Source organism: Schistocerca serialis, chromosome 7, assembly GCF_023864345.2.
Source record: "Schistocerca serialis cubense isolate TAMUIC-IGC-003099 chromosome 7, iqSchSeri2.2, whole genome shotgun sequence".
Classification (NCBI taxonomy): Eukaryota; Metazoa; Arthropoda; class Insecta; order Orthoptera; family Acrididae; genus Schistocerca; species Schistocerca serialis.
The window spans coordinates 458,517,818-458,537,777 of NC_064644.1; the positions used below are offsets into that span (position 1 = coordinate 458,517,818).

The 19,960-nt window shown below is 44.1% G+C and overlaps 1 protein-coding gene across 4 annotated transcripts in view; it reads left to right on the forward strand.

The window, feature by feature from the left end:
- The window catches only part of LOC126412339 (ankyrin repeat and death domain-containing protein 1A-like), a 692,368-nt gene that overhangs the window by 466,196 nt on the left and 206,212 nt on the right, over positions 1-19,960 (forward strand). For all 4 annotated transcript variants that reach the window (XM_050081884.1, XM_050081882.1, XM_050081885.1 and 1 more), the window contains exon 5: positions 15,926-16,024. In XM_050081884.1, the coding sequence (XP_049937841.1) occupies positions 15,926-16,024 (99 nt within the window). The remainder of the gene's footprint in view (positions 1-15,925; positions 16,025-19,960) is intronic.

Consider the following 19,960-nt stretch of genomic DNA (forward strand, 5'->3'; position numbering starts at 1 on the left):
CTGCAATGCCGGATGATGCCAGGACAAGTGAGATGGGCTATTTAGCACTTACTTCCGCCTGTAGTAGATTTATTAGAAACGTTTTCCCGGTGCCTCCTAATGCGTCCAAGTAAATAATTCCGCCAGTGTTGTTGTCGATCCTGTCCCCATGATAACGCTGTAAATTTCCTTTTGGTTGTCATTGAGAAGTGGTTTGTTGTGAGCAATGTACTGAAGTAGTTGCCGGCCGCGGTGGCCGAGCGGTTCTAGGCGCTTCAGCTCGGAATCGCGCGACTGCTACGGTCGCAGGTTCGAATCCTGCCTCGGGCATGGATGTGTGTGATGTCCCTAAGTTAGTTAGGTTTAAGTAGTTCTAAGTCTAGGGGACTGATGACCTCAGATATTGAGTCTCATAGTGCTCAGAGCCATTTTGTACTGAAGTAGTTCGTTGATGTAGCTTTTCATCTTTGTAATTTCGAAATTTAACACACTGGTAGCATCTTTTCGTGGTTCATGCATCCCAAGTTGTACTAAGTTCTAGCTGATTATTGCTAAACATTTATCTTCTAGGCTAATGAGTGTTTCATCGAAGATGTCGTCGTTGAATTCGGTGTTGTACAGTTATGTCACTGCTTGTGTTTTCACTGTCCACAATTAAAACGGCGACTTCATCTGTCTGAGGGGCATTAAATCGACATTCGTATTCTCCAGGTGGTCTTTTGTTGGCTCGAATTATAGCGATTAGAAATCATTCGGTCTAGAGCAGTTTTTAATATATGAATCAGTTGATTGTATCAATCGTGTAAGGTCCTCTGTATATCTCAGGTTACTTCTCGACTTAGTCCATTGATATTTGCGCATCATTGGTCGATTCCTGTTCCTCTATTTCCGATGAAATATACTTGCAGAAATTTATGGTCTTCGTTAGGAAGTGGTAGTAATGATCTCATAATGTGACAGATTTGTCCTTGGATGGAAAAAAACATAATCGATTTCTTCTCTGTTTGTATAGGTCGAAGCGTTAGTCTAGGTAATAATTGGGAAGCAGGCGTTACAGCTTTTTATATTTTAAAGAAACTGTTTTGACTCTGGAGTTTCACAGGTCATATAATGTAAAAATTCCTGCGGACGTTCTTCCGATGGTGGTAATGGAATTTTTCCATTTTTGCAACAGAATCCTACTGTTTCTCGATTGAACTTTTTGGCTTTGCAAAACTGGCTGACGTTATCCATTTTTCCAGTTACGACGTGTTTGTGTTTGTTACATTCTTTCGTCATTTGTTAGGGTGTACTGTTTACATGGTAATAGGTCGATATTTTCATGGTTGGCTTGAGTTCGCAGTTTTGTATTATCAGATTATGTCGCAATTCATGATTCTTCAGTCCGTTCACTTCGTCGTTCTTCGATTTCTCTGCTTGTCACTGTGCCCATTCTCGTTCGTCGGGAACTTGAACGTGCTTCACGCTCTTCTCCTGGAGTGGTGGTCTGGGGTGCCGTTTCATTTCATAACAAGACAACTTTCGTTGTAATCCGTGGCACCCTTACAGCACATAGTACGTCAACGATAATCTACGCTCCGTTTGGTTGCCCTTTATGTAAAGCCACCCTGAAACTAAATTTCAGTAAATAATGCGTGCCAGCACACGGCGAGAGCTGACACTGCATGTCTTCGTGCTGGAAAAATCCTGCCTTGGCCAGCAAGTTCTCCAGATCTCTCCCCAGTTGAGAACGTTTGGAGGTTATTGGTAGGGCGCTTGGATCAACACGTTATTGACTTGATCAACTTATGAAGCTCTTTATTTTGAATAAATCACTCAGTTTTTCTGAAAATGTAATCATTTATTTGTCTGTACATGTCCATCACATCTATCGATTTCCATACTTCGTGGGCAACGTTTTCTATTTTTTCTTTTTTTTTGTCTTAGAGTGCGTACATTTCCAATCATTGGCTCTTTACATCAAAATAATTTCAACTCCAAAACTGTAGGACGTGCTGCACGTATGGCAGCAGTCGCGCATTCGCTTGGTTATATACTGTACTATATTTTTAAATTTCTACGGTAAACTTTAAGACGCGACAGATCTCTATTTGAACAATGATTAGCACGCAATTCCTGTCTTCAGTCGTATCGTGTTTGAAGTACAGGATCTAACGTGTTACAGCCTGCCGCGTCTACTAATTCACAGAGCGGTGTAATTTACTATGCAGTGGCAATTCTTCCGTCGTTTTCACGAGTACGGCGTTTATGAAACTGACCTTTACTGAGACATGATGGATATCGTTACACGCGGTTTTGCGTGTTTACGAGTACTGATACAGAACGAAAGCAGCAGGAAATTGTGTGATATATAATTCTGCGGTTATCGACTCATCTGTGCCGGCCCCTTTCTGTTTTAGATCTGAATGGGATAAAACGTAATGTTAGGCAGCCTAGCTCGTTTAGAAATTTATGGCCATATGGTACACGCGATTGTAGTCTATGTTTCAGAAATAAATTATGTTTTCTTTAGAGTTACTGCAGTTAGGTCTAGATGTGGTAACGGTGCCAAATTATGTTCTTTTCCGCTTTAATTGTTGGCGTACAGCGTTACACTTTTATGATGTTGTTTACTGGTGTATCAATTTCTAAGTTTTAGGACATTGGTTCACATCTAAGAACTGCACATACTTGTTGTTTTCCTACTCAGTAGGCTGTCAGACCACTGAATATGTAATACGTAAAAGTTATCTTTGCAGATCTCTGTTCTTTTTGTGTCATGAGTTTCGTACATGTCATCCCATCTAATAACATAAAGAACATAACATTTTCTTTTCGTCAGATCTCTATTACGGAACGCGCGAAGCAGTACTTACCAGCTGATACAGTAGTATTTGAGACTATCAGATTTCAGACGTTTCTGACCCACATCTCGAGCTTTTAATCGCTTGGTACCTTTTATAAACATTACAGTGGTCTAGATTTTAATATTAATAAAAGATCAGCCCACATCTTGAACAGCATGTGAATAAAATGCAGTATTTTGTGTCTCTGATTAGCAAATTAGAAAGTTGTTCGAATTTCTGAGGGATTCCTCTCATCGCTCCATATCGGTACGTACATGTATGAGTCAGCGAAGACAAGGCATTCGCAATGTACACTGAGGCGCCAAAGAAACTGACATAGGCATGGTATTCAAATACAGAGATATGTAAACAGGCGGAATATGGTCGGTAACCCCTATATAAGACAAGTGTCTGACGCAGTTCTTAAGTTACTGCTGATACAATGCCAGGTTATCAAGTCTTTACGTGGTGTTATGGTCGGCGCATGAGCTGTGGGACCCAGCGTCTTCGAGGTAGCGAACAAGTGGGGATTTTCCCGTACGACCATTTCGCGAATGTACCGTGAATATCAGGAATCAGGTAAAACATCAAATCTCCGACATCGCTGCGGCCGGAAAAAGATCCTGTAAGAACTCGACCAATGACAACTGAAGAGAATCGTTCAACGTGGCAGAAGTGCAACCCTTTGCCAAATAACGGCAGATCCTGTAAGAACTCGACCAATGACAACTGAAGAGAATCGTTCAACGTGGCAGAAGTGCAACCCTTTGGCAGATAACGGCAGATTTCAGTGCGTGAAACATTCAACGAAACATCATCGATATAGGCTTTCGGACTCAAATGCCCAATCGTGTATCCTTGATGACTGCACAACAAAAAAGCTTTAAGCCTCGCCTTGACCCGTCATCACCGACATTGGATTGTTGATGACTGGAAACATGTTACCTTTTTTGGGCAAGTCTTGTTTCAAATTGTACCGAGCCAATGGACGTGTATCGGTATGGAAAGAACCTCATGAATCCAATGACCCTGCATGTCAGTGGGGTACTTTTCAAGCTGGTTCAGGCTCTGTAATAGCGTGGGATGTGTGCAGTTGGAATGATATGGGAGTATTGGCACAAGGCCAGTTCTACCCGAAAGCACTGTTATCCAAGATGGCGGCGATGACGCCATCCAAGATGCCGCCCGTGACATCATCTGATGACATCAACCACAATAGCAGGTTTTGGCAGGAAGTTTGAATTTTTGCGGGAAGATAGGTCAATTGGGCTACCCCACTAACCTAACCCACCTCACCTCCCATTCCCCAGAAAATGGCGGGAAATACAAATTCCATTGGGATAATGCATCACACCATAGTAATTTTTCCTAACCTAAGAAAATGGTGTGAAAGAAAGGGCGCTTGGACTACCTCCACTAACTTAAGACACCTGACCACCATGTCATCCTAGGAAATGGTGAGGGGGGGACTCGACCTGTGCTGGACATAAGTCTTTATTATTTTGCATGCACCAGTTTCTATTTAAGCAATCAGAGGCAGTACCACCATCCAGGGAGTTTGCCACGATGTCCAGACTCCAACTGACCTAGTACTGCTACCAGAGGGTGCTCTCATCCATGATGTAATCCAAGATGGCCACTATGTCGTCGGCTGCTGATGAGAGTAGCATTATCCGAGATGGCAGGAAACAGTGTCTTCACCATGAGGTGTAGACCCAATGGCTACCTGACATCAGCTGATGACACAAGTACAGTTATCCAAGATGGTGGGAAACAGTGTCTTCACCATGAGGTGTAGACCCAATGGCTACCTGACATCAGCTGATGACACAAGTACAGTTATCCTAGATGGTGGGAAACAGTGTGTTCGCCATGAAGCCCAGGTCCAGTACACAGCACCACCACCAGAGACCACAGTCATCCATTCTGTGATGTAATCCAAGATGACGTTCTGGGTGGGGGAAATGGGGGGAAAAGGACTCTGCCTGTGCTGGACATAAGTGTTTATTTTGCAGGCAGTGTCTCCACCACAAGATCTAGAGTCCAAATGACCTAGTACACAGGACTACCACAAGACCGTGCATTCTAGAGAGGGAAAAGTTGCTACAGGTCAATTTTTGCACTGTTTTGTCAATTTGCATCAGTCACGTGAAATAACCAGCATTCGACTGGTATACAACCACATCTTCTGTATTTGATTTAAATCACTGTCTACTTGGACTCGTTAATGGCAAACTTGTTGGTCATCAGAGGACTTCCATCTCATGTATGATGAAACATGGCACTTTCCTTTAAACGAACTTTGATTTATGCATTGAACTCCATCATCCTGTCGCATCTTGGGTGTAAAATCGAGTCTTCAGGTTCATAACTAAGTTAGCGATAGGTGCCCGTGAGTCACTATAATCCTCATGTATACACTTGCCTGACAGATGTGCTATTTACAGAGATAGTGGCGGAATGACTTGTAATTATCACATGTCGGATGCTGCTGCTATGCGCTTATCTGTTTCCTTGTAAGAGGTATTCGCTGTTACTGACGATCATTTTATATAGGACTGATGCAGGCATAGTATAATTTCCGAGCTGTGATCGGATGTGAACAGTGGGCGCTATACATCTCCAGAAAGCTATATTGCACTCGTATGTTTTAGGGAAGTAGTTTTTTCGTTTCACCATTCGATAATATATTTTGTAGTAGAGAAACTGGGAAGAAGCATCTACGTCACCCACTTGAAATATATTTCTTACTTTGGAATATTAACAGCGCATCTCGAGTAATCTTGGGCACTTGGATGGGTGAGGACTAGGAAAGCTCCATTCAGTCACGAGACGTGATGTGTAGCGGCCTACTTCTGGTCGGTTGCAGATTGAATCAGTAATGGTGCTGCAGGGTGGATTGGTCAATGACAGTTTGAGGAGGGTCTCTCACTCTCTAATTCTACCCCAAGACAGTGAGAATTCTCTGTGACTCCCATACACACAGAGACAGATCGTAAATTAAGCACTATGCTCGAGGTGTTAGAAATATGTAGAGCACTGTCTGATATACTTTGATGGTGTATGTGTTCGAGAATTAACAATGAATGGACATACTGCAGAGACATCTTTCCACATTCACAATGATACTAGCAAAGTGGAGAAGGGGTGGTTTAGCTACGATACTGAAACTGGGAAACATGCTGTCACATCATTGGTCAGTGTTGAAATTACTCTAAAATTGCTAAAATTGTTTGCACTCTCAACTGTAATGCCTATTGTTAGAGTACATCGTTGGTGTCTTTTCCACCCAATCTGTCCACTGCATGCTGTTGGTTACCACATGATGATTGACTGACATCGCTTGTTTGAGCTGGAGAAAGAGTTTTGGTGGATGGACAACAGCTTCTGGGTTGGATAGTACAGAAACAGTAACCGCGTACCTGACTACAATATGTTGAATCAGTCGAAATGGAACGTAGAGTCATCAGCTATTCCATGACTATGACAGATAAATTTTAATGTAAAGCTCGTGAATCGCTTTCGGATTGTAGTTTGGAAACCAACCACAACGCTGCAAAATTCCGCCAATTTGCTTATGTTGTAACTCTCTTTTACTTAAAATCATTCAGTGTTTGTGGCGTGTTACGGTAGCCACAGTAACAATATGATTTACATTGTACAATGTCTAGTTTTCTGTGGCAGGCTGAGGTTCTTAGCGTCTTATAGGTCAATTTAGGACCAGATACAGACCTCAAAGTTGTGGCAGAAAAACAAAATGTTTTGCAGTGTTCAAAGAGTGTTAGAAAACAATATTTCAAACAATGGCACAGTGTGACAGGGAGTGTCTCTTGCGACTCAAAGTATAGTCTGTAGGATACGGCCAGCCTCCTACAGTACGGGTGATGAAACCATAAACTGACCTGCAATGGATCAGAAGCTGTATATTAAAAAGCATCGTACCGCATCGGCACTATCAGCAATTTGACAGGTAAATTCGATGATGGACGGGGTGTACCGTTAGGAATGTCATTCTGGGAAGTATTGCAAAAATTCTCTCTCTATGCCGGACCCACATCACAGCTATGCATCATCGCACCGGCAACGGCACCTAAGTGAGTTCTGTATCGGAAGTAGTTAGTGGAGCTTTTATAGCTAGTAATTTTTTTCTGTTGTGTGGTACAGAATAACGATGATAGCATGTTGGGGTGGCAGATGTGATGGATGCAGATCTGATTCGGTTTGTAGTATCTGTATCTGGTCTGGATACACACCACATGAGCGCATCAGCAATCGTAAAATACACATGCTGCCCAGAGGTGTCTCCCATATGGGACTGGTGTGAGTGCATGTTGGAGTTGTGTGACATCTGTATAACACTCAGAGAACTTTAACTGAATACCCGAAAATAGAAGTAACTGTCACTTTTCCACTGCAGGTAGCAGCAGCGTTAGAGTCGTGGCTCGCACTGACTTGTGTCTGGTGGTGCCTCATGGTGGGATGGATGTGCGTGCACTCTTGGAGCGTCTATGCTCTGCAAATAGGTCTTCGCTCCCATCCAGTTACTTCAGCAACGGTGTCTAGCTGATCACATATTCTGAGAGGAATTTCTCAGGTGTCAAGTATGAAAGGCATGTCGCCACCTCATGTTTGCGGGCATCTGTGCATGGTTTGAAAATGCCGGTGGATCTCGACTTCTGGGAATATGTGAAGTAGCTTTCTTTGCATCCCAGCAAACGGGGCTGGCGGGTGGTGCCTGCATGTGTCTGTTTCATTATTTTGCGAGCAGGTCTGTAGGCTGCACTATGCGTTATTTGGACAGTTTATGAGTACTGAACCTGTCTATATATTAGTGTACTGCATTATTTAGGAGGAGTTTTCATGTCTGTACTGAAATTACTTTGGTACTTTAGGAGTTGTTTGCGTGTCTGCAGAGCATTATTTAGAAGTGGTTTACAGATCTGTGGGCTGTGTGGCATAACACCAGAGCGTGTGTTTTGTAACAGTGTGATAAATATACTACTATAATTTCGTAAGCTTCCGCTGCCAGACTCAGTCGACATAAAAGTTTTCTGGGTATGGTACTGCGTCATAATGTAAAAATTACTGCTGCTGCAGAAAAACCAACGTTTCGGCCACGATTGCAGCAGCCTTCTTCTGGGTCTAATGGTGCGTTCTAGCTGTGAAGTGTCCTTTATATTTTGTTGCTAGTGTTCACTGCGCATGCCATTACATCATAATTTTAAAAAGGTAGTTTGTTTCATTGGTCACTTAAGGAAGAAGGAGAGGGAAGTTTATTTTAATAGGTTATTGCGGAGGATGGAGAACATGACCTCTGTTGTCTATTGGCTCTTGTGTTAAGTACCATGATTGGTGGTCACCGTCGAATGAGAAGTTTGCTGCTGTCTGCCAACTGCTGGACGTCGGCCGCGCGGCAGCAGTTACTCGCCGGTATTGCTCGCGCCTCGTGTTGACAGTGCGGTCTGTTGGACTCTGATTGCTGGCAGCCAAGATGGGGCAAGCCTGAGTCCATCCTCCCTGTTCCTGTTGTTAGGGTGTTTGAGTATTTCGATGGCCTCTCTGATTTTGCGTTTCGTCATAATTGGCTGCTTGGCCAACACACAGGCTTCGCTGAATTTTATTTCTTTTCCACAGTCTCGCTGGTGTTCTGCCGCTTCGGACTTGTTGTGTTGTCCTAGACGAATATAACGCTCGTGTTCCCGAATGCGCATTGCTATTGGCCTACCAGTTTCGCAGATGTATGCCTCTCCACATCCGCATTCCACCTTGTAAACGCCTGCAGTGTGTAACGCAACCACCTTGTCCTTCGTGGAGCCTAACACGTCCTGGATGCTACGACCACTATAGAAGACAGGCTGCTCCCTAACGCGGCGAAGTTGTTTGCTTATTCGGTCAGTAACGTTCTTCACATAAGGTAAGCGGACTGTTGGCTACAGTTTGTCTATTTCTTGCTTGTCTTTCTTATTTGTGTTCGTCAACAAGGCTGTGTTTATCGCCGGCCAGCGTGACCGTGCGGTTCTGGGCGCTTCAGTCTGGAACCGAGCGACCGCTACGGTCGTAGGTTCGAATCCTGCCTCGGGCATGGATGTGTGTGATGCCCTTAGGTTAGTTAGGTTTAATTAATTCGAAGTTCTAGGCAACTGATGAACTCAGAAAATAAGTCGCGTAGTGCTGAAAGCCATTTGACCTGTGTTGATCCACTTATGGCTGTAGCCATTGGCTGGAAAAGTTGTGCGTGACCTTTCAAGCTCAGGTGTGATGTTTTGAGCATTACTTAGGCGCTGCGCATGGATTGCCAAAGAACGGATGACAGAGTTCTTCTGCGCTGGGTGGTGGTAGGATTGAGCCTGCAGATACCTGTCTCATGTCCATTATAATTATCCGGGCTGTTATGCCGTGGTCGGTTGATGAATTTTGTCTCAATTCCCAACGTTTCGTCTCCGACTGCGGGAGACATTTTCAAGGGGGTCGGTAGGTCGATGGAAGGTCCAACACACCCACTGGCACGCAACTGACTGTCTGTATGTGTAGGCTTGCGATATACTCTGTGACCCATTGTGCCCTCCGTTCTCCTGTACACTTCGACGTCTAGAAATGGGATAGCACCATTCTATTCTACTGCCAGCGTGAACTGTATCTTCCTGTGCATATTGTTCAAATATTCGTGAAACTTGTGTAACTCCGTTTCACCATGAGGCCATATAGCAAACGTTTCGTCCACGTATCTGAACCAGCAACGTGGGCGTAAGGGAGCTGAACCAAGGGCCGTTGCTTCAAAAGCTTCCATGAATATGTCGGCTGCCAACGGAGATAGGGGACACCCCATTGCTACGCCGTCTGTCTGCTCGTAGTATTTTCCTTGCCATTTGAAGTACGTTGAAGTCAGGCACAACTCAACCAGGTCACATATGTCTGGCGGGACATCCTCCTGAAGGATGCGGAGAGTTTCATCTACTGGCACGCCTTGCCTCTGCTTATGGGACCATGATGCACCTAGAGACCACTCTGACAGGTGACTCGTCTGTACGCGTCCTGTCTGATCACATGCATCCATTTTTGTCCATTGTGCATTCCGACAGACTTGGGCAATTCCAGCAGGACACCCCACACCTCCAGAAACGCTACAGACTGGCTGCAGAAACACTCTTCTGAGTTTAAACGCTTCTACTGGTCTCCAAACTCCCCAGACCTGAACATTATTGAGCATATCTGGGATGCCTTGCAGCTTGCTGTTCAGAAGAGATCTCCCCCCTCGTACTCCTACGGTTTTATGGACAGTCCTGCAGGGTTCATGGTGTCAATTCCCTCTAGCACTACTTCAGACATTAACTGACTCCATGCCAAATCGTGAGGCGTCACTTCTGCATGCTCTCGGGGACCCTACATGTTATTAGACAGATGTAATAGTTTTTTAGGCTCTTCAGTGTATAACAAGTACATAAACTGAGTTGCAGTTTTTGCTGTGTCGTAAGTGACAATGTGGCTAACTATCGAACACATGCAAGCAGTTTTTAATGTTTTCAAGTGGCGAATTATTACACTTCCCTTACAGGGCTTCGAAGAGAACTTCACCGACATTATACGTGTGGAAATACACCAAATAGTAACTAGCTAACAGCGCTGCAGACCACTGCCACGACGTCGGAAGAGGAGGTCCCACAGACTTTTGCACCACATTTAAGCAAACACGTAACACTGGTTCGGCTCCTGAGCTTAGCTCTGTGCTTGAAGCCCGGCAGACCCTGCTCTGCTGTTGTAGCGATCAGGCAACTTACTAATGAAGCTGTTCAGACTTTCACAATGTACAAGGCAGTCGTAAAAGTGGATGTCGGTCTCGTTTATGAGAAATGTCGTCAGAATATTAGTGCTACATTTAGATTGTATCTGAAAAATATCCTGATCGTGCCACGGCCTCGCGATCTGCCTTTACAGACATGTTATAAATCATTTCAACTAACTTTAAGGGTGAAGAAAAAAATACCCTGATGAAAAATATCAGCAACTGATGAGAGTGATGAAATTAAGATTTTAGCTGAGGTAACAAAGAACCCACGCGTTAGTAGGAGGCAGCTTGAGTAGCAGTCATCTGTAACGCATTTCACCCATTCCACTTTACTCTATGCCAACAGCTTCGTGACAATGACTTGCAAAATCGGTTACACTTCCCTGAACGAACTCTATGAAAACTTCAAAGTGATGTCACTTTTCTAGGCAATATTTTGCTTATGATAGGAGCATCGTTTAGAAATCATGTGCAAATTTCGTGATGGTTGCATCGTTCGTCCAGGAAACTCAAAATAGCCTGTAAGGTCACAAGACTTAACATCCCTGGATTTCCGTTGGAAAAATAAGAAGAAAGGAAGCTCCAACGATTCCAGAAGACAAGAGAAATACCGACAGGTACAGATGGACACGTTGAATTTACGTGTTGTTTTTTCCGTGGGGAATCGGTGTATAGCATCAGCTAATACACAAAGACAATATTTTGAGCTCTTGAAATGGCAGTCATAATGATAAAACCTCGAAGCGTACCAAAGTTTCGTGTCTGCTTACATTTGGTCCAGTACGGCAGACGTTGGTGAGTCCTCTTCTCCTCGCGAAAGGGCAGTCGCTTGCAGCGCTTTTATATTGTTACTATTTCATCGGATTGCACACTAGTTATGTCACTGAAGCCTTTCTCGAAGGCCTGTATGGCACAGAGAAAAAAACATAAGGTTACTCCAGAGAAAAACTAGATACGTGGAATAACGTTAAACACTACTTGCGTATGCCAGAAGATTTACCACATTATATTTTTGAAAACTACACATCGATATATTTACTGTTTCCGGTGTGGCCTGGCTTAGATACCTTACCCTGTACGGCAACGGTTTTACGTTTGTCTAATAAATACCATTTTGTCGACTGATATTTCGGCCAAATATCGTCCAGCCATCGCTGCACAGAAATTCCACATGCCAACGAGCACATCACAAATAATTTTGTATCTTCTGTGCGTAGAACACAACACTGCGCTGACGCACCCGCGTGCAGTTCAGTGCCTGCGACCACGGCAATACTTCAACTGCAGGAGAAATGGGACCAGTTCTGGACTAGAAACTTACTCACCACCGAAATAGCCAAACGATCGAAGAGAGCCTCGAGGCGCAAATATTGTTCGGGTGTTTAAAGATATCGTCGTGAAGACTATGAGAGTACAAAAGGATTCCCTCTGCTATGGAATGCTACTTCATAATTGCGACAGTTCGTAGGTGGACTGCTACTATGTGGCATACTCACCTGCCAGTTTACTGTCAGAGTTGTCTCCCTCCGCCAAAATGTTTTATTTTATGGAACTGGAGGCTCGTATTTTATCCTCTCACCTCTGATACATCAAACCTGAGTGGCATGGCAGGGTTTACAGCGTGGACGTGGAATAGCATTTGCTGAAAGAACTAGTAAGCGCTCGGATATTTCTTGTCCTAATCTGCTGTTTTCAGATGATAAAGCAATAACACTTCACAGTGAAGAAGACCGCCAGCAAACAGTCAATTGGCTAAACGAAATGAACGGGTACAATCTTAAAATATCCTTGCACAATACCAAAATTTCCATGGTAATGGAAGGAGTCGCATGGCGTTTTTGGGTGGGAGGCACCGTGAGATTGGTTCAGCCACTTGGTCGGAATGGGTTTTCTTCCTCCACGAGTAATGGCCCCAACCCGCGGGACCACACGAACGTGTGTTAAATGTATCTGTTGAGTACAGGAGACTGTACTACCAGTCATATACAATGCGGGAAAAAGTCGCAACACCAAAAAATTATTAATGTAGAGTAATGAAATTTCGGCAGTACATTTGTTTAGGCAACATATTCTTCAATGCTTAAAACTGAAAGATCACAGAGTAATGTAAGCACGAGATAAGCCATTGAAAATGTGAAAAATACTGATAAATTAATAACCGGTTAAACTGCCAAAAATTTGAATGCAGGCACGCACAAGTGCAGGCACTGTGTTGTACAGGTACCGGATGTCAGTTTGTGGGATGCAGTTCGATACCTGTTAACTCTGATCGGCCAGTACTAATGCTGTTTGTGGACAGCACTGGAGTTGTCATCCAATGGTGTCCCATATGTGCTCGACAGGGGACAGATCTGGTGATCGAACAGGTCAAGGCAACATCTCGACACTCTGCAGAGGATGTTGAGTTAGAACAGCGATATTTGGGCGAGCGCTATCCTGTTGTGAAACATCCCCTGGCGTGCTGCCATCCATGAACTGTCGAATCACCAGACTGACGTATAGTTTCGTAGCCAGGGTGCGTGGGATAACCACGAGAGCGTTCCTGCAATCAAATGGCTCTGAGCACTATGGTACTTAACATCTGAGGTCATCAGTCCCCTAGAACTTAGAACTACTTAAACCTAACTAACCTAAGGACATCACCAACATCCATGCCTGAGGCAGGATTCGAACCTGCGACCGTAGCGGTCGCGCCTAGAACCGCGCTGACTGTAGCGCCTAGAACCGCTCGGCCACTCCGGCCGGCGTTCCTGCAATCGTACGAAATCACACCTGAGGCTATAGCTTGGTTGCAGGCCCTCAACTGGCCTCCATCTAACCAAAAAACGGCCATCATTGGCACAACTTTAGACCCAGCTTTCATCAGAAATCAAAACAGACTTCCACTTTGCCCCCACCAATGAACTTCCACTTGACAACACTGAAGCCGCAAATGGCGGTGGTTTGTGATCAGTGGAATGAATGCTGCAGGACATGTGGGTCGGAACTGTCCTTGAAGTAACAGTATTTGTAAAAGTTATTTGTCTCGCTGTTTTGCCAACCTCTGGTCAGATTGCTGCTGCACAAGCAGTATGATGCACCAGAGCCATATGCCAAACACGATGGTCTCCTCTCTCGATAATGCCAAGTGAACGTCTGGAGCACGGTCTTCTTGCGGCAGTACCTTCTCGAGAGCACCGATGCAAGCAGTTGTGAACAGCGGCGACGTTTCTGCCAAGTCTTTTTGAAATATTGCAAAAGGAACACCAAGTTTCTCGTAGTCCTATTACAAGACCTCGATGAAGCTCAATGAGGTGTCGTTAAAGGCATCTTTGGCGCCTTAAAGACATTCTTTATTGACATCAACACATCACGTCCAATCTGAAAGATAACTACCGCTGACGGCCGTTACAACGGTTATCTAAAACAAACCTGACTTGATACTGATTGTGGCGTTACATCATCTTTTAGCAGTTGAAACATTGTAAGGTGGCGTGGTCTCCTGACCTTCATTTCTTACAGATTCCATCCTCACAATTTTATTCTGCACATCAAGACGCTTCATTCGAACCCAAGCTCGATAAGGTAGAGTCAATTTTGTGTGAATTCATGTAAGTGATATGCAAATTTAATAAGTAAATTGCAAGTGCGCACCGAGATTGAAAAAGTCGAGGCTGGCGTACACAACATGACGGGCACAGGAATTTTCGTTCTAAAGAGGAAACGAGCCCGCTGGGAAGACCGTTCCTTCAGAGGGGTGGGTTAACAACATACCTACTTTGGCCGAAGCGACCGCCCAGAAAAAAGACAGCTTTTGCGGGAGCGAAGGGATGACGACCCTCGTGTTCGGCTTAAAAGCAAATTCCGCTACATTGTGTGGGAGCGCCCAGAAGACGCATTTTTTCACGGAGCGACTGCGTAGTTACGGAGTTCTCACAGGAGGACACTGTACGCCTAACGAAGATGCTACAGATTTCCGCATTGGTCGACTCAAATGAAACGCCATTCTCCCGTTTAAAAGAGCAACGCTGATTGGCGGAATATTTCTGACGCAAAGAGTGAGAGGAATGAGGGAAGACAGTGAATGATATAGCCTTGCAACTTTTCCAGAAAAAGCGGCCGTTTCGTTGTCGCTCTTGGAGTGGGAACACATAACGATAGCGAATGCGCTCGTACGTGTACGCAAAGAGCGAGGAACAAAGTCTCTCCTCAGTACTTCACTTAGAGAGTACCTCTGTCGTTAGCGAATCGGAGTGACACTCTATATTGAGTCACTCGCGATTAAGCGTTGTTCACTGTGTTGGCCGCCACACTTATTGTGCAGTGTGAACACGGACACAGTAGTAGTTAAATGCCTGCGAGCGAGGATTGAGTGGCATCGCGGTGGAATGGTTATCTGACTGGTGTACCACGCGAATAGTCAGATTAGGGGCGGATAGGAGTCCTTGTCTTCATCAAGGCGTAGGGAGAGTTTGATTGGCGAGGGACAATCCAGATAGAAAGAGATAGTTGTGTTATTTGTCAGCAACGAGCGACGAAGGCAGCAGTCGACGCAGCTCAAGGTATTGTGCGCCACAGCGTATGTAAGCCCCATATGTCCTCCCTAACAGTACACCCCACTACATTTCTCATCCGACAGCCTTGACCGTACCTAGAAAAGTTATTTAAGTTTTGTAGGCGTGGCCCTCATCCATTCTGCCGAGTAAATAACATTCTTAAAGAAAAGTAGAAAAGAACCTTTCCATACTTTGTAAAATAATACCATTCCTATCTACAAGAGGCAATCTACTGTTCCGAAAATAACCCAGAAATTTTGTATTATTCTATAAGAAAAAGTTTCACTAGATTTCTCAGAATTTTCTGTAGTAAATAATATTTTTCGTTCGTTTAGTGTTTTTCTTACATTAATTAGCAATATTCCCATATAAAACTATTCCACTAGTTACGTAAGAATATACAGAATATTTTTGTGTCTTTTCCTTACAGCGGACGACTCCACAAGATATTTGTTGCGGAATGTTTTTCAAGCAGTTCTTGTTGGTACATTAGGAGCGTCTTTCTGACTTCTGTGGTAGTGTGAGGTGGAAATTGTTTCTTGCAGGAGCCAAAGGGTACTTGTTGGATCGATCCATTGTGCAACTTCACAAAATAAAACCCACACACTCACAACACGTCTACCAACTCTCGTTTACGTCGCACGAGTCCTTCTTGGCACTGCGATTCTTTTACGTCAGTGTACGCGTATCCTTACATTGTAAATTTCAAGAAAATTCGTAAATCACTGAGCCAAAAACCAAATTAAATAAGAGCTGACGTGTAGGGCAGAACGACAGGTAACGTGTTGCTTTTATGTCCACAGTACGGCATGCGGCCCATCCTGATGGCGGCGTGGCACGGCCACAGGGACGCCGTCCAGATGCTCATCAACTGCGGCGCCAGCCTCGTCGCCGTCAACAAGGTGAGTCATGGCAGCAAAATAGCCAAGCAGTCGCTGAGAGGCTTTGTGCTTTACAAGGAGCACTAGACTCTTCGGGTGAATCTGACAGATTTCAGCGTAGGTGTACTATCTCCTCTACGTAAAAGCATTGTGTGGCTAAAATGTTTGCTGAACATGTCCATTACATGATATGTGAAATTTACCGGCTTAAAGTGTATTCCATGGAGTTTCGGGGTTGCAGCCGAATGACGACTTATTCTCACGATATTTCGGCTGACAGCCCTTGAGCCATCTTCAAGTGTGTGGTTAATACTAGAGACTGGCTGCGCGGAGTGGCCGCGCGGTTTAAGGCGCCATGTCACGGACTGCGCGGCCCCTCCTGCCGGAGGTTCGAGTCCTCCCTCGGGCATGGGCGTGTGTACGTTGTTCCTAGCAGAAGTTAGTTTAAGTAATGTGTAAATGTAGGGACCGATGACCTCAGCAGTTTGGTCCCTTAGGAATTCACACATTAGAGACTGCTAGTTTACCTCGCTAACTTTATACCGAAAAGAATAATCCTTGGAATGTCCTGTTGACATACAATGCTCGGTTTATGGCTTATTTACACGGCTGTGAAAGGCACATCTAGCGATCATGTTCAAAGCGCCTTTCACACGCTGTGCGCGTTGTCTGACTAACGTAGGCTTTGCCACACTGGCAAAGTATTCTGTAGATTCTAGCTCTCGGCAATCCCGGGTCATCCTTCGCCGAACCGAGAAGCGCGTAAGTCTTTGCAAGTGTGAGGAAGATTACTTTGGCATGATCTTTCCTTAAGATTCTGTCTAATTTAGTCGAAATATTGCCGATGTAAGGGAGGAACCCCCTGGACTTGAACCGCTCCTTCTCCTTTTGATTTTGTGGGTGATTTCTTCCTTCTCAAAACTGCGCTGATCTAATGTGGATATTATCCTTGGAGACGGCCTTTGCGAAGCTGTCTACATCAAACAGAATGGACTCAACATGTATTCGGTGCACCAATGTTCGAAGAATGCCCATAGTTTGTGATGGGTGGTAGCTGCAAATACCGGGTCTGTATATGTGGGCTTACGATAAACGGAATGCTCGAGTGATCCATCGATATTATGACAGACCAACACATCCAAAAGCTGCAGGCAGCCGTTTTTCTCCACTTCCATCGTAAATTTGATATTCTCGTGACTGAATTCAGCTGCTGCAGAAAGCGTGATGGTTCTTCTTCACCATGGGGTCACACTGCAAAAATTATCATCTACATAACGTTAAAAGAGTTTTGGTTTAAGTTCTGCCGAATCAGATGCTCTTTCCTCAAAGTCTTTCCTGGTTCTACATCTACATCTACATTGATACTCCGCAAGCCACCCAACGGTGTGTGGCGGAGGGCACTTTACGTGCCACTGTCATTACCTCCCTTTCCTGTTCCAGTCGCGTATGGTTCGCGGGAAGAACGACTGTCTGAAAGCCTCCGTGCGCGCTCTAATCTCTCTAATTTTACATTCGTGATCTCCTCGGGAGATCTGCCGTGGAAATCTTGGCCTTGACGAAATCCTTCTGGGATTATGCAATTAAGGAGTCAGTAGATATACGTTTAGCGGAAGATCTGATTAATCCTGTTATCGGTTTTCAATAGTATAAGGCGTGGGAACCAGTGATTTGCGTAATATATACAGGAAGGAAACGTTCTATGACTAATGACACTTCTAATGATAGTTAATTTTATTAATTTCACGTCTGAATCTTAGCTCCGCGAGCCCGCATTCAGACAGAGATCGCGTATGTAGTATCACCATTACGCACGCACTTTTGAGGCTTAGGTGGAGCAATACACGAAGAAGGCACGAAACTCAACAAACGTCGCTTAAGCAGCGGCTGCCTCTGCGCATCCGTCTCCACGCAAATTTTCAGTACAGCGACGTGAACTATCAATCTACAGAGCTAAACGCACACTTGAAGATGGTTGCATGGTTGACAGCCGAAATATCGAGGGAAGAAGTCGACGTCATGCAGCTGCAATCTCGAAACTTTGTCCATTATGTGTGACATGTTTAATTCGTTCCTTATGTAAAATATGTGAAATCAGACGCCGCTTTGAGCCACATGTGAAACGTATGAAGGAAAAGTACTAACAATGAATGGGGCGAGTATTGTTATTGTTTTTTCGTAAGTTGTTGTGTACGTCTGTAGATGTGTTTCGCATTAGACGATCTTACATCGGCAAGAGTAAGGCTCCTGTTTGCGATATCAGCCCTGTTTCGTAACACAACACAGCAGTAATGGGAATAGAAATAGAATATAGAGCCAAACACGGTTGTTTGACTCGATGAATCGTTACTTGGAAAATTAAATGTAAAACGGAATGTAAATGCGAGGACTCGTGTCTCACTATTCCTACTCGTGCGTAAGGCAGACTTGCTAAAGCCTCTGTTACATCTGCTGTTTGATGTCTTGATGTATTCTTCACAGAATCGATGTGCGACGTTGCTGGGAGACTTCGCTCGGATAGTGTTCCCACATGGGAAGCCAGAGGAAGTGAACTAGAACTAGCTCAAATTGTCGCAATATATTTCACTGCTGTGGGGTAGGAGCAAACTGAAACCGTTGCAGTTATCCTGTATCGAGATAGCATTATCAGTGTCAAGTCCTGTAATGTAGGGACTTGTGCTTCCTTTCGGAAGTGCACTTTTACCATGGAAAAGAAAGACGAATATTCTGTGAAGATACAAACTTTCACAATCAGTATTACTTACCGGCTACGGTCACCAGACCCACTACGTGGTTCCTGTCTGACTGCTTCCAGGACCAACAAAAATTTGATATTCTGTATCTCATATGATAATAGACCAAATTTAAAATTTAAAAATGCTGTCATAACCTTCCCATTAAGAGGTACAATCTTATATTAAAGTTGGAACACAATAAGTCAGTTATTAAAGTTAAAAACTGTGTATATGTCTGGAGGCAGAGTAACCGACGGTGCGCAAATTACGTGGACTATATTGATTCAGTATTTAAGGATGAGAGCACATAGCGGCTTGCAACAAATTTTGCCCATGTAGTCAGATCTTTTCGAAACTTCCCCTCACTGGCCCTCGCCAGAAAGTAACAGAAAATGTGTATCAATTGCTACATTTTGGCTATTCACGCAGTAAAACTTCGGCATCAGGCAGTACATTTTAATGTATCATTTCTTTGCTATGAACTTTATTAGCAATTATATTTGCAAGCAAAACCCACATATATCACTGAAGCAACTCGCATAATTGTACTCTTATTATTGTATGCCACACACGGTACTTGAGAAATATGAGGGCATTGAGATTGAGATACGTGAAAAACTAGCTTTTCTTGAAACGGAGCGCAAACCATGCAGAATATACGCTTTCATTGTTTGATTCGCATCTTTACTCCACACGCCACCTAATGGTATGTGGCGGAGGGAGTTTCTGGTATCAATATAACCTCCCCCTAAATCCTGTTCCATTCAGGAATGGTGTGTGGGAGGAATGTATGAACTCTAATTTCACTGATTGTCTCGTTGTGGTCATTTCACGAGACGTACGCGGGAGGAAGTGTTATACAGCCCGTCCTCTCTTGGAGACTTTCAGTAGTAAACTTCTCCATGATGCACATATCTTCTTTTGCAGGGCTTGTTGTTAGAGTCTGATGAGCATCTCTGTAACGGTCTTACTAAACGAAGTTGTAACGAGATATTAGCTCTGTTTAGGATCTTCTATGTCTCCTCCGTTAAGCCTACTTTGTAAACGTCTGAGGCTAAGAAGCATTTATCGACAAACGGCCAAAATAGCCACTTTTTTCTTGGATGGATTACATTTTCCTTAGATTTCTCCAGCTAGTCTCAAACTGTCTTCTGCACGTCCTACAACCGTGAAAGTCATTTCAAAAGTTCTGCAGGCTGCAAGTTGAATCTGAAGAAAATATTTT